We start from the raw sequence: 13,247 nt of genomic DNA, 5'->3' as shown, positions 1-13,247 counted from the left end.
TACCCACGAGTAACTTAACAGAACTAACAATTTTGTATACTGTAGTCCAAGAGTTTGGTAAGTGATAGGGCGAAAAATCAAAAAATACGGTGCTTAGTAACATGATATAGTATATGAAACTAAACAACATAAAATCAGACTTACTGAAATTAAAAAATACAAGAGTGTAAAAACCTAACTAGACTTCAAACATTGCGTTAAAAGGATTAATAAATACCCTTTTCAGTCAACATAGGAAGACGATAGTTCAAATGTAGAACAACATAGACGGAAAGTGGAATGCAATCTATGATTCCTCGACTGCAGCACGATTTCGGATACGTACAACAAATATATTGCCAAGTTACCAAGTACAACCCTTTCTCAATGCTCAATAAGCAATACCAGTGTTTGAATTTTGAAGTTTAGATGGAGTATTCTTTATACCGCCCTATATGTATGCTATATGTATAGGCAATTTGTAACATCTCAGACATTTTCTCAAATGTACAATTGTTGGAACTGTGAGGCATGTGAATGCAAATGAACATAAAGCAGGGAATGAAAACACATTCAAAGAAAAGGTTAAAAATTCAACACTAGCACACTGACCTAGCAATAGTCGAAATAATGCACCCACAATCAATGCAACATTAAACCAAAAAATTATAATCATACGACATTGCATTGTATAGTTACCACATTTGTACACATTTCAACACTCATCTGCAAGAAATTCCTCAATTATTGTCCGATCTACAGTGCGCCTAAACAGTATAATACAACATAACTCATCAATTTATGAAAATATGTCAAAAAATGCAATTCACTATATCAGTGCTAATTTTTTTCAAATGGAGGTTAAAAAAAATCAAATCAAGTTTAACAATTCTGGAGGAAAATTTAAATGACCTATTAAATCAAAACAAGGTCATAAATTTAAAGAATGAAAAAATAGTCCACAATTCAATAAATCCAACGCTTGATCAATGTGGGGGGTAGCACGTGCAGCGAGTCCATGTGCTACAATGGTTTGGCGTGTCCCTAATGGCGGTGTGCGACGACCGACGACGAAGACACGACCTTCACTCGTAAATACAACAAGCATTCTCTTCTCACGGACTGAATAACAAAATCAACGACAGCAACCAACAACGAGTGGCAACAGATCAGATGCATTGCGCATGCCAGACGACAATGCCGTTAACTCCGGTGGCTTTCGTCTAACAAATAAGTCCATCCATTACTCAGAATTCATTGAATTTGCTGACATTAAGAAAAAAAAATGAATTAAAACCCTCGATTGATTTATTACTGACTTATTGCAGGTCAAATAATTTTTTTGAACTAAATTACTCTTATAACGGTGAAAATACCTCTTTACATCATTAAAAGCATGAAGACAAATGAGGATACTTAGGTTATAAAAAAAAATTATTTGATTTACAATAAGTCACTAATAAGTTTATCGTAAATATAGATCTTTTTTGTTAATATTAGCAATTTTAATAATATTTAATTAATAAATATATTTATTTATTAGATAGAAGCAAATTTAAAAAATACTGAATATAATTTATTAAAACACAAAGAGTCTAAATATAATTACCTTAAAAATCAGGAAAGGGGATTATAATTATCCCAATAGTTTCTATCTTAAACAATTTTAAAACATCATGCACCGTCTAGTTTCACTGGTCCGAGTCCGACAGGCCTTTACAACCTGCACTCTGAGAACAGTATTCTAAAACCACATATTTTAGAATTTTAGCAGTTCTTTTAATATCAAGTTTTATTTTCCCTGGAAATCAACATTAGAGATTCTCAAATTTTTATATTTGAGCCCTAGTTTCCTCTTCTCTTTACCCTCTGTCCATCGTTAATTTCTTCTGCTCTTCTCTCGACCCTTGTGCGTAGAAGAAACCCGCCTCTCTCCACTAAAGATTTGAGAGCTCTCATTTTAATAATTTGATTGAAAGGAAAATTGATATCCTCTATTGAAATTACAGGAGATAGTTACACGAATCCATCAAAAATCTCCTTGAAAAGGTGGGTTTACTAGTCCGGAGAAACTGATTTCTCTACTACAGGTGCTTTCATCTTTGTCCTTCAATAATTGATTTCAGTTTGATTTCTGAACAATACTAACTTGATATGTTTTCATGCCCCCCCCCCCCCGTTGAATCTGAGATTATTTATTATTGTGCGAGAATTTGGAAAATTTACCTCACAATTTTTTTTCGCTTTCTTGTAGTGACTTGAAATCAAGTTTTCTCGCTCTCGGTTTTAATATCTGCAGTTTCAACATGGCTACGGCTTCAGGTACTACATACGCTTTTCGATTATGATACTTTTGAACTATGGTTACTAGCGATGAAATATCTCTCCTCGCTTAAGTGGTTAGATTATCCTCTCGGTTAATAATAGAAGAAAATTTAAAACTCGAAATTAGGGTTTCTTACTCATCACCATCACCATCACCATCACCATCACGATAATCCCTTTGTATTCAAGATTTATTGAGACAATGAGTTTGCACAACTCTATTCCAGCCTTCTTAATTTTTTCATCGTATTATTGTTTTTGGGCTGTAATTTATGGATTATCAATCTTGAACTTTTTGTGGGTTGGGAATGCAGTCACCTTCAAATCAAGGGAAGATCACAGAAAACAGCTTGAATTGGAAGAGGCACGTAAGGCAGGGCTTGCACCTGCCGAAGTGGACGAGGATGGAAAAGAAATCAACCCTCACATTCCACAGTATATGTCTTCGGCGCCTTGGTATCTGAATGCCGAGAGACCGGTATGTCACGTCATTATATATAATTCTTGATCGGTTTTGTATAACCTGGAGATATAGAGTTTTCACTTTTCTGCTTCTTGGTGCTTTATAGAGTTTGAAACATCAAAGGAAGTGGAAGTCAGATCCAAACTATACCAAGTCGTGGTATGATAGAGGTGCAAAGACTTTTCATGCGGACAAGTACAGGAAGGGTGCTTGTGAAAAGTATGTCAAAACCCCGTTTATGTGTCTTCTTTGCTATAATGGTGGTTGCATAGTTCATATTTGTTTTTCCTCATATTGTGTTGCCTATTAAATGAAATTTAAGAATCGGTATTTTTCTGCTCGCCCTCCGAATTTGGTACTCTCTATGACATCGAATAGGGATTTGGTTGGATGTTCAATTGCTTGGCATGTATGATTTACATAGTATGTGATTTTTATTGATTAGTGCCACAAAAAATAAGCTGCACAGTTAGTTCATTTGTCCAGTGCCGTGGTGGAATTTGGTGAAGAATCTGTCAGCAACATGCTGGGTTGTGTTTGTCTAGATTTGTTTCTCTGTTACCTTATGTATCTACATTTTTGTGGTGGTTATCAATGGGATAAAATATCATCCACTATAGTTTTGTTCTAGACTAGGGTATATGTCAGTGGAAGGATAGCCTAGCCCAACTGTTTATTATGATTGTCTGCGGAGAATGTGTATATATATTAATTTTTATTTGCTTTGATTTCTATTTTCATATAAATTAAAGATTTTGTTGTTTGTTTGCCGCAGCTGCGGAGCCATGACACATGATAAGAAGTCATGTGTGGAAAGGCCCCGCAAATTGGGTGCCAAGTGGACTGGTAAAAGTATTGCACCAGATGAGAAGATAGAGACCTTTGAGCTTGATTATGATGGAAAACGAGACCGTTGGAATGGATTTGATGCCGCATCCTATAAACATGTAATCCAGAGGTATGAAGCCAGGGATGAAGCAAGAAGCAAATATTTGAAGGAGCAACAGCTTAAGAAGTTGGAGGAGAAAAATAATAACCAGAATGGAGAAGATGGGGTTAGTGATGATGACGATAATGAAGACTCTCTGAAAGTTGATGAGGCAAAAGTTGATGAGAGCAAGCAAATGGACTTTGCAAAGGTCGAAAAGCGTGTGCGTACTACTGGTGGTGGTAGCACTGGAACTGTTAGGTATTTTTCATATATTCTTCTCATCTACAATCTCTTCAACATTTCTGCATACACAACTATAGTGGGCTGCTGTAAGTACATATTTTCCCCGTAGTTTTCTTGATGAGAGTTGATGTCGGCATTTTTGCAAAAAAAAAGGTTTTAGCTTACACTTTGAATGCATTGTAATTGAGTGGACCCTGATGATTCTCCCTTTTCTGACCAGGAACTTGCGTATTCGAGAGGATACTGCAAAGTATCTCCTTAACCTTGACGTTAACTCTGCCCATTATGACCCCAAAACTCGATCCATGCGTGAGGATCCCCTTCCAGATATGGATCCAAATGAGAAATTCTATACTGTAAGTATCCATTCCGTTCAAAGTGTGGTTTTGGTACTGTTCTTGCATCATTATGTGTATACAATGGCATGCTGGTACTTATTTTTCAAAATTTCAGGGAGATAATCACAATAGAGTGAGTGGTCAAGCTTTGGAATTCAAGCAGCTTAATATTCATGCCTGGGAAGCATTTGAGAAGGGTCATGATGTACATATGCAAGCCGCTCCCTCACAAGCTGAATTGCTTTACAAGAGTTTCAAGATCAATAAGGAGAAGTTGAAGTCTCAAACTAAAGACACAATCATGGAGAAGTATGGCAATGCTGCTACTGAAGAAGTACTTCCACGAGAACTCTTACTAGGTCAAAGTGAGAGAGAGGTTGAATATGATCGTGCTGGTAGAATCATAAGAGGCCAGGTATGGTCAAACACTTCTTTTATTCCTTATCAATTTTGCTGTATGCTATGAATGATTTTTTTGTTAGTTTTGGATTTTGTATTTAATTCGACTCTGTCATGGTATATGTCACACACTCCAGTAGTTTCAACCTCTTTGTTTTATGGCCTCTTCAGCAGACTGCTTGATTTATTTCTCTTTATTTTTATCAGGATGGTTTGGGGATATTCCTGCATTTTGTGAAACCATCGTACAAAAAATGTTCTCTCTTCATGTTGTTTTATGGATAATTTTCACACGTTATACTTATATGTCTGGGTTTTAGCTATGTTGATTCTTCTTCATGCTTGTATCTATTGGCTTGAAGGCTGTCTCGTTACTGTCTTCTTTTTGAGACTTGCATGATTTTTGTTTTTATAAAGAGTTTCTTGTAATTGCCATGTTTATGGTCAAATATTGTGGTCAATCATCATGCCACCTTAACTGTAGTTTGTAGCTCAGAAGTGGATGAGAAGTTAGATGTGTAAAGTAATAATAATAAAGGGGGAAAAAAAAAAGAATGCGAGACTTCTGTACAAGATCCTCTTGTGGTCTTAGAGATTTGCAAATTTGTTTGTTTTTTTCTTGTTAGATTAGTTAACCTCTTGAGCGCGTGATCTTTGCAGGAGACTGCTCTTCCAAAGAGCAAGTACGAAGAAGATGTTTACATAAACAATCATACAAGTGTTTGGGGTTCATGGTGGAAGGATCATCAATGGGGTTACAAGTGCTGCCAGCAGACAGTTAGAAACAGCTATTGTACAGGAGCTGCTGGTATTGAGGCTGCTGAAGCGGCAGCAGATCTTATGAAAGCTAATATTGCTCGGAAAGAGGCTACTGAAGGTAATTACTTTCTTTTACTATGTGAATCATGACTTGAGATGATTATAATGTTCAAATATAGAATGAGATGATGTAACACTAATGTCCTAGTAAGTTTTTGCTTGTTCGTGCAACTTTTGTCATCTTTTTAACTAGCAACATCAAGCATATATGCACAGCCATTGCTTCATTTATGCTATGGTATTCTCTCAAATTTATGCTAATGCATTTTTAATGTCGGTTGTGGTGATGCTAAATGAACATAAGTATTGGCTTGGTATCTGAAACCTTACTTTTGATAACAGAAGCACCTGCAGCAGTTGAGGAGAAACGACTTGCAACCTGGGGTTCTGAAGTACCTGATGATTTAGTATTAGACCAGGAAAAACTGGCTGAAGCACTTAAGAAGGTAAAATTCTTCTAGGCCCTTTATATCCTGCAAAATTTTGGTCTTGATTGAGGACTGATGTGGTTATGTACATACAGCGATCTGATTATGAGTGAGCATTGGGGTTACTGGTTTTGCAAGCTTTTATCTCGGGATCATGTTGTGTAAATGTTGTGGATGATGTAAAATATAAACATTGGTTTTTTGTTTCCTTTCGTAGGAGGATGAGAGGAGGAGAGAAGAGCGGGATGAGAGGAAACGCAAGTATAACGTCAAATGGAACGACGAGGTATGTTGATAGTTTCTCTATAGTTCATACTCTTGTTTGAGCAACAACTTTTGCCTTGTTGACGAATTTGAGCGTTCTTTGTTTCTCAGGTCACAGCTGAAGATATGGAAGCATACAGGATGAAGAGGGTCCATCATGATGATCCAATGAAGGACTTCTTGCATTGAAGCTATGCATTGGATTTATAGATTTTATAGGAAAAGTCTGAAATAGTTGTGGTCTTAGGGACAATATGAGAGGAAGCATGCAAAGTTGTGTAAAAAGCACTACGATTTGCATGTGTTGTTGCTCTTCTTGAGCTTTGCAATGTATTGCTACCGTTGTTACTATGGAATGATTGGGGAGATTTGCTATGCTATTGCGCTCAGTTGTATTGTAGACAGTTTCAAACAAAAAAAACTAATGAGAAACCAGTGAAAATGGATTTGCATACTTAAGTTTCTTGATTTCCTCACAAAAATATTTGCAAGAATTTCTTTGGACTCTAGGATTTTCTTTTCCTCTAAGGGTACATCTAAGATGCAATAAATACTACAACCTACGAGCCAGCGTTTCCTGATTCTGCATCTCAGCCCGAAATCGAGTTATAAACTCCTCAGCCCTTTCGTTGATTTCATGCATTTGTGGTGAGGCCAAAACCAGCGACTCCCACATATCATCTGCAGTAATCATATTCTTATCATCAAACTCTGTTCGATCTTCAGAACTTGATCCTGGCAAGCTACTTTTCTTATCAAAACTCCCACTTTGCTTCAGAGTAGTGGATGAACATGATTTCTCCTTCATGGTTACTGCTTCTACTGTTTCAGGTGCTGGATGTACACGTTCCTTTGCAGTAGATACCGTCTCAATAAATAATTGATCAACAAACACCGGAGATGGAGACGGGTTCTTTTGGAAGTAATAGTGGCTGTTCCGATGGTGGATCAAAGGATGAGGATTAGGCTTGATCTTGAATTTCTTGTGCTGAATGGAGAGAGATGGCCACCCAAGTCTCCTGGAAGTTTTATGGGACAAGTTCTTCGGTTTCTTGATCGCTTTTGATCTGTTGAGATTGTGTAGCTTGAGAGGCAATTTGTTCTTGAAAACCTTCCAAACTTTTTTCGGGGCCAACAGTCTCTTCAAATTCAGGAAAGACATCGGAGGCAAACAGTGTGTTCTCAAGAGAGGAAGAAGAGAAGCAAATGAACTGATAACAGTGTAGAGAAGAAGCTCACCTAATGTTACTTTATAGTGCTTCTTGCTGGAGAAGCCGTGTGGGGACAGCAGTTTGTCATGGAGTAGTCATTAAACATAGAACTAGAACAGTTGATGGCTTAAATCTTACGCTAATTAATTGTGTGAACATAAATCACCAAAAAGCATATGGACTTGTACTAAAATAACAACCCCAAGAATCACAAAATAGGTTCTCGTTTCCTCGTTATTGTTTAAGCTTGAAACTTCTTGTCTATATCTTCTAGAAATCAACATAACTTGGAAATTTATCAAGAAAGATAGAATCTTTACGAATCCTTTTCCTTCAGACAATGGATTTCACCAAGATTGCCCTTATCCTAATATGCAGAATTTCATAGGGAACTCGAATAAAGGCCTAATTTTCAGATTCTTGTCTTGTTTTTTCTCCCATGTTGCTTGTTTGATTCCTGAAATGCAGCCATCTTTTACCCACTTTTCCATGTTGCAGATATTCTTCTATTGCTTACAACTTACGTGCAATCACTCCATTCCCACTACTCAGCATAGGCAATTATTACTAGTATTAATGTGACTGGATCTGAATTAAAATCCAAAACCAAAGCTATCACTTTCAGCTGTCCAACCGTTCCAAGAAACCAAAAGCCCGTCCCAAGCTAATAAACTATAACTAACCACAATTCTCATTCGCCTCAAGAAACTTCTGAGCCTGAAACGCTGCTGCGCGTTCAGAAACCAGCGCCTGGATGAGCAGCGTCTTCACCTCCCAGGCCGCGTAGGGGTACCCCTTTCGGGCATACGAGTTGAGCAGCGCTGCCGTCGACTGCTTCACCAGCCTTGCAAACGCGTCCTTTCCATCGTCATTCCTCGCCGCCGCTTCCAGCAGCGTCAGGTCTTCCCGGTACCGCTCGAAGACCTGTGACCCAAAAACATTGGAAACCGTTGATTTATGGGGCACCATCTTCGGCCATAACTCCCTCCGGCTGCTCCAATACCTGAAAATCAAGCGAGTGAACAAACTTAAAGATCTGGGTCCTCCGGATCGACCGACTAAAAGCTGTAATCAGAGAGAAGAAGTGAGAGAAAGTCTGGTTACTGGGGAGTGCATGTTCCTCTGGTTCTTGAGTAGAGAAATCCGGGGCTGGGTCGCCGAACCGCTGCAATTGCTGGTATGGCCAAGAAAACAAGAAACACAAGAAGAACGAACCTACTTCCCATCTGCAAATCAATCCTGCAGGCCATCGTCCATACAAACTAAGATTTCATTTTCCAGTTGATATATATGTATTTCGTAATCGGGATCAGGAATGTGTGTAGATGGATGGGTGTATAGAGCGAAATTTGTCCAGTTTCCAATAAGGTCATGTTTGGTAGCGTGCAGGCTTCAGAATGTCACCTCGTGACAAGTGCAGTCTTTGTTTTCTTTTTGTCTTTTGCTTTCTTGGAAGTATCGTTTTCAAAATGTGCATTAAACTTCTTTATTCCTTCTTTTACATACATACACCGGCATCTAAATTTAAATTATACAATCATATAAGATGAGAATTGAAAAGAATGAGCAGTAAGGATTACAATGAAAAGAGTTCATTTTGATGTGTGTTTGCAGATGAAATGAGTTGGTCAGCTTTCTGTTGCAAAAACAAGAAGAACGCAGTGAGGCTAATGGTAATTTAAATTTCTTGGTCTGAGACGAGTGCTGCACAGTGCACATGCCAAGTTCAAATTTATGTTATTTTGCCTAGCCGTTAACACACCCACGTCTTGTAAAATGATGATTGTTCAGACGTGGGGGCTACGGCCTCAAGACGAATTTCAGTCATTTTTTTTTTTTTTCTAAAACTTGCTATACTATAGTTTTTTTTCCCCCAACTTGTGAGACAAGCTCAAATAAGTGTGCATAATTAATTAAATAGATAAAATATAAATATTTTTTAAAATTAACGAATATATAATGAATGTCCTTCCATGACAATTTATTGTACAGAGAGGCATATGATAAGAAGATAATAAATATCAGCTTAAAGCAAAGGAAGGCTAGCTTGTTACACTTAGCCGTTTTTTCTCTTATGTAAAATTGCTATTCACACCCTTGCGTTTTTATTTGTTGTAAGTAGCACTAGCGATTTTATTAACTGTAGGAGTTTTATTTACTTATGCAAACGTGTCAACACTTCTTATGTAAAATAGCACTATCGACTTACTGTTAGTAATCTTCAGTATTCCTCCTGGCATCTATACCAAGCTCAGAGGGAGTTTGGTTAGTTATTAGAAATTGAGTCTTTTAACATGAGCTAAAATAAGAAGCAGTTAATGTTCAACCTCTGTAAAGAATAGGGATTTCAGCTTTGTAATACCTATCTTGATTTAGCAATACAAATCATTCAAATTACTCCACGTAACAAAACAATAGCAACACAACTTGTCATTTTTTATACCAGAATTCTTTACATGGTATTAGAGCCATTACTGATACCCTTAATGGCCTCTTATTCCCCCTCCTTCCTTTCTTGTTCTTGTTTGATATTCACAAATGATATATAGCAAGTGAGAGGTTTCTTGAGAAGTTCCTTTACCTTTCTTGACAACAAGATGACCAAAGGTTCTGAGATATTGATGTACAAAACGGGCAGAAGATGCTGAAGACTTCAAACAATGGATAAGAACTAATATGGTTACTTCTTGGACATTGAACTATATTTCAAAGGAAATTGTGGGAAGTTTCTTGTATACCAGCACTACAAGAGACTTCTGGGTTGAATTGGAGGCTCGATTTGGACAAAGCAACTGAGTAATGGTCTATCAACTTAAAAGGGAAAATATCCTCTATATCCCTTGGAGTGCCGTGCATTTTTTAAACACATCACCAAATATATTTCGTCCAAATATATGTACAATAATATATATATATATATATAATTCAAGCCACATACTAACAAAATATGTATATATATATATATGTAAAAAAGATATAATTTGTCAATAAATAGTGAATTGTCTCCTAAAATATAAAATCAAATATATAGCACCTATTTTATATTATTTTAAATTATCACTAAAAATAAATCCGAACATATACACAGCTTCTAACACATATATTTTAATCTTTATTTTTTCTCTCTCTGTCTCATAAATCTAAAAACCAATCCGAAAACAAAACCAAACATACCTTAAAAAACACAAAAAAAACAAGGCAACACAGGGAGTAGAGGGAAGTAATGTGAGCAGAAATTGAAGCTTTGTAAAGAAATCAAAACTGGCGGATAACAACACCCTTACCTCAAAATAAAAGGTCAGTAGGGTGTAGATGATTATTCAAGCTAAAACTTAAGGATCATTGAAAGGCATACGGCAAAGTTGGAGAGAACCTAAAAAGGTAAACATTCAAATGATAATTTTTAATTATATAAAACTATAGATAGATAAAACAAAAGTACTTCTGTGCTCAAAAACAATAAATACTGTTTGGGTAAGAATTTTATACAGGATATTTAATTATAATAATGATGGTATATTTAAACCAATTGCATTAAAATAATATATAGCATTGAGCATCGTGAATCTAAATTAACTCCGCCTAGCCGATGTGCGATTTTACACTGGAATCTTGTTCTTAACCCCAGCCCGGATATCATGACTTGAAGCTTCCTCATGTTCTTTTAAATAACAGTGATCATCCGTATGTTGTTGGTTTTAACTGTCCAAATTCAGACATTTTTACCGAACAAAAATGGCTGCATCTGATCAGGATACATACAGACATACATACATACATTGATAAAGCAAGCTCTGAAGATATTCCAGTTATTCTAAGTACAAAAGCAAGCTTCAGTTCTTATTCATGTCAACTCAGAAAGAAAAACACTCTCAGCCTCTTGCCATTCACATTCAGATTGACACGTACGTACCTGTTAGAACATAGAAACCGCTCAAAGGCTCTTATTCCCTAATACATTACATGAAAATTATTATTCCCTTCAAGCTGATGCAACTCTTTCCCTAGAGCTCCTGAAGCTCCCGCTGAACATCATCGTCTCCCTCCTCGAGTACTTGAGCCTCTGCGCCTCCTCCCTTGATATCTGATAAGCATTCGCGATCACGTCCGCCGGCAGCCCCCTCAACGCCGAGGTCCTGCCGCTCAGGGTGTTGATTAAGGCGTTGTCGTTGGTGTTAAACTCCACCCACTCGCAGCCCTGTTCTCCGGCCCGCTTCACCACCGCGAAGTTCTGTGGCACCACCACCACCTGACCCTCTCGGACTCTCCCGTCGAAAACGGCTTGCCCGTTGTGGTTCACTATCTGCATGTCGGACTCGCCTCGGGTCACGTAGATTACGCTGTGGGCGTTTACGCACCAGTGTGGCGCCATTATTCCGTTCTGAGAATCAGAGAATTAATCTTGATTTAGTTTCATGATTAAGACCCAAATCACTATTTTAAGAAAAAGAGAGATTTGATATTGCTTTACCCTGTAAAGAACACCACGGGCGGCGCTGAGCTGGAGGAAACTGAGAATTGGGAGGGTGAGGCTGTTGATGGTGGAGAACCGCCCGGCACGTGGGTTGTAGATGTCGGCGCGTGAGGGTTTGTCGATGTTTTCTCTCAGCTTGGCGCTGCAAATGGTCTCCTCAAGCCCATTATCGCGGCGGCCGTAATATGGCTCCTCCTCCTGGCGACCATATTCCTCTCTCTGGAGAGGTGGGCTGATAACCTGAAGGCCTCTTGCGACTGTGATTATGTGTCCCCTTTCATCGTTTTCGCCCTGGAGGCTTCTTGCTGTCTGCTCATCAACCCCGAACACCTCACTCAATATTTGGACATCAAATCCCCGGAAAACATTGCCGAATTGGTGTTGGCCGCGCTTGCGTCCGAGTTGTGGCGCGTACTCCTGCTGCTCTTGTCCCCTTCCTGCAGGGTTTCCGGCCAGGAAAAACGACTGCAATGTACATCAAACCAAACAAGATCCCTATTAATTAATCAATAACAGTACTGTGTATCTAGATGAATTCCATTTTCTTTAATAGTTTTACCCTTGGATTTGGATCAAGTTGGTTGGCATTATTGGCATTGTCTTGCAAGACAACAATAACAAGCTCCTGATCACCATTGTTGTAAGCCCAGTGAGCAGCCCCGGCAGGGAAAGCCAGAATATCACCCTCCCGGAACTGTCCGATTTTCTGATGCCGGTCCCTGAATCTCTGCGCCCCTCTCCCCTCCTCAAACTGTTGTTGAGATGACTCGAAAGTTTCGGGGCAACCCGAAATCATAACCCCATACATTCCTCTACCTGCATGCAGAGTGCAATGAATCAAGAATCCAAAATTCACCATACTAAATGATCAATATTGCTGAACTGATAAACGAACCTTGTTGAACGTAGGCTAGAATCGGGGCATTGTGGTAGGCGGGCAGCATGAGGGCTCGGGCCTGCAGGCGGTGGCGATGAATGGAGACGCCGGCACACTGGAATTCATCGCTGTTGTGATCCCAGAACTCAGAAACTCCGCCTTCAGCTTGGATCCGACGAGTGGGCTCCTGGGCGTTGATTCTTGAGATACGGCACTGGCCCTGTTGCCAGGTGCTCCCTCGAAGAGCAAAGCTGAGGCTGAAGAGAAGAAGAAAGGTTAGAAGAGAGAGGAAGAGCTTAGCCATGGTGGAGGAAACACTTAGGAATTAGAGATGCAGGTGATTGTGGGCTGAAGATGTGAAGTGGCGAGTGGGAAGTGTTGGTATTTATAGAGGAGATGAGAGGGGTTTGCAATTGACACATAGGAGGGGTTGGAGCTGAGGTATTGCCATTTTGCAGTGTGCATGGCTGCTGGCTTCCACCTAAGACATTGTCCA

The 13,247-nt window shown here is 38.7% G+C and overlaps 3 protein-coding genes across 4 annotated transcripts; 1 reads left to right on the top strand and 2 right to left on the bottom strand.

Moving 5' to 3' along the window:
* Positions 1-1,752: 1,752 nt before the first annotated feature.
* LOC105165647 (pre-mRNA-splicing factor SLU7) lies at positions 1,753-6,589 on the top strand. Of its 2 annotated transcripts, none has more exons than XM_088881634.1 (11): positions 1,753-2,028; positions 2,234-2,301; positions 2,619-2,782; positions 2,874-2,986; positions 3,543-3,956; positions 4,162-4,297; positions 4,395-4,694; positions 5,339-5,555; positions 5,840-5,943; positions 6,143-6,211; positions 6,301-6,589. In XM_088881634.1, exons 2-11 carry the CDS (start codon positions 2,286-2,288, stop codon positions 6,376-6,378), a joined length of 1,611 nt encoding a protein of 536 aa, XP_088737760.1. In that variant the 5' UTR covers positions 1,753-2,028; positions 2,234-2,285; the 3' UTR covers positions 6,379-6,589. The 2 variants fall into 2 exon arrangements, with proteins under 2 accessions (XP_088737760.1, XP_088737759.1); XM_088881633.1 differs by having other exon boundaries at positions 1,753-2,069.
* Positions 6,590-7,954: 1,365 nt separating this feature from the next.
* On the bottom strand, positions 7,955-9,038 carry LOC105165646 (pollen Ole e I family allergen protein). The gene is made up of 2 exons (XM_011084723.3): positions 8,505-9,038; positions 7,955-8,403 (listed from the first exon to the last, which is right to left on the bottom strand). Exons 1-2 carry the CDS (start codon positions 8,648-8,650, stop codon positions 8,079-8,081), a joined length of 471 nt encoding a protein of 156 aa, XP_011083025.1. The 5' UTR covers positions 8,651-9,038; the 3' UTR covers positions 7,955-8,078.
* A 2,141-nt stretch (positions 9,039-11,179) lies between these two features.
* Positions 11,180-13,124, bottom strand: LOC105165645 (11S globulin seed storage protein Jug r 4). The gene is made up of 4 exons (XM_088881482.1): positions 12,770-13,124; positions 12,434-12,690; positions 11,872-12,339; positions 11,180-11,781 (listed from the first exon to the last, which is right to left on the bottom strand). The coding sequence occupies exons 1-4, from the start codon at positions 13,053-13,055 to the stop codon at positions 11,383-11,385; spliced, it is 1,410 nt and encodes a 469-aa protein (XP_088737608.1). The 5' UTR covers positions 13,056-13,124; the 3' UTR covers positions 11,180-11,382.
* Between the last annotated feature and the right edge of the window lie 123 nt (positions 13,125-13,247).

This window comes from Sesamum indicum, linkage group LG6 (genome assembly GCF_026168435.1).
Source record: "Sesamum indicum cultivar Baizhima isolate 11 linkage group LG6, ASM2616843v1, whole genome shotgun sequence".
In the NCBI taxonomy this organism is placed as follows: Eukaryota; Viridiplantae; Streptophyta; class Magnoliopsida; order Lamiales; family Pedaliaceae; genus Sesamum; species Sesamum indicum.
This window is presented reverse-complemented; position numbering and strand designations above follow the sequence as displayed.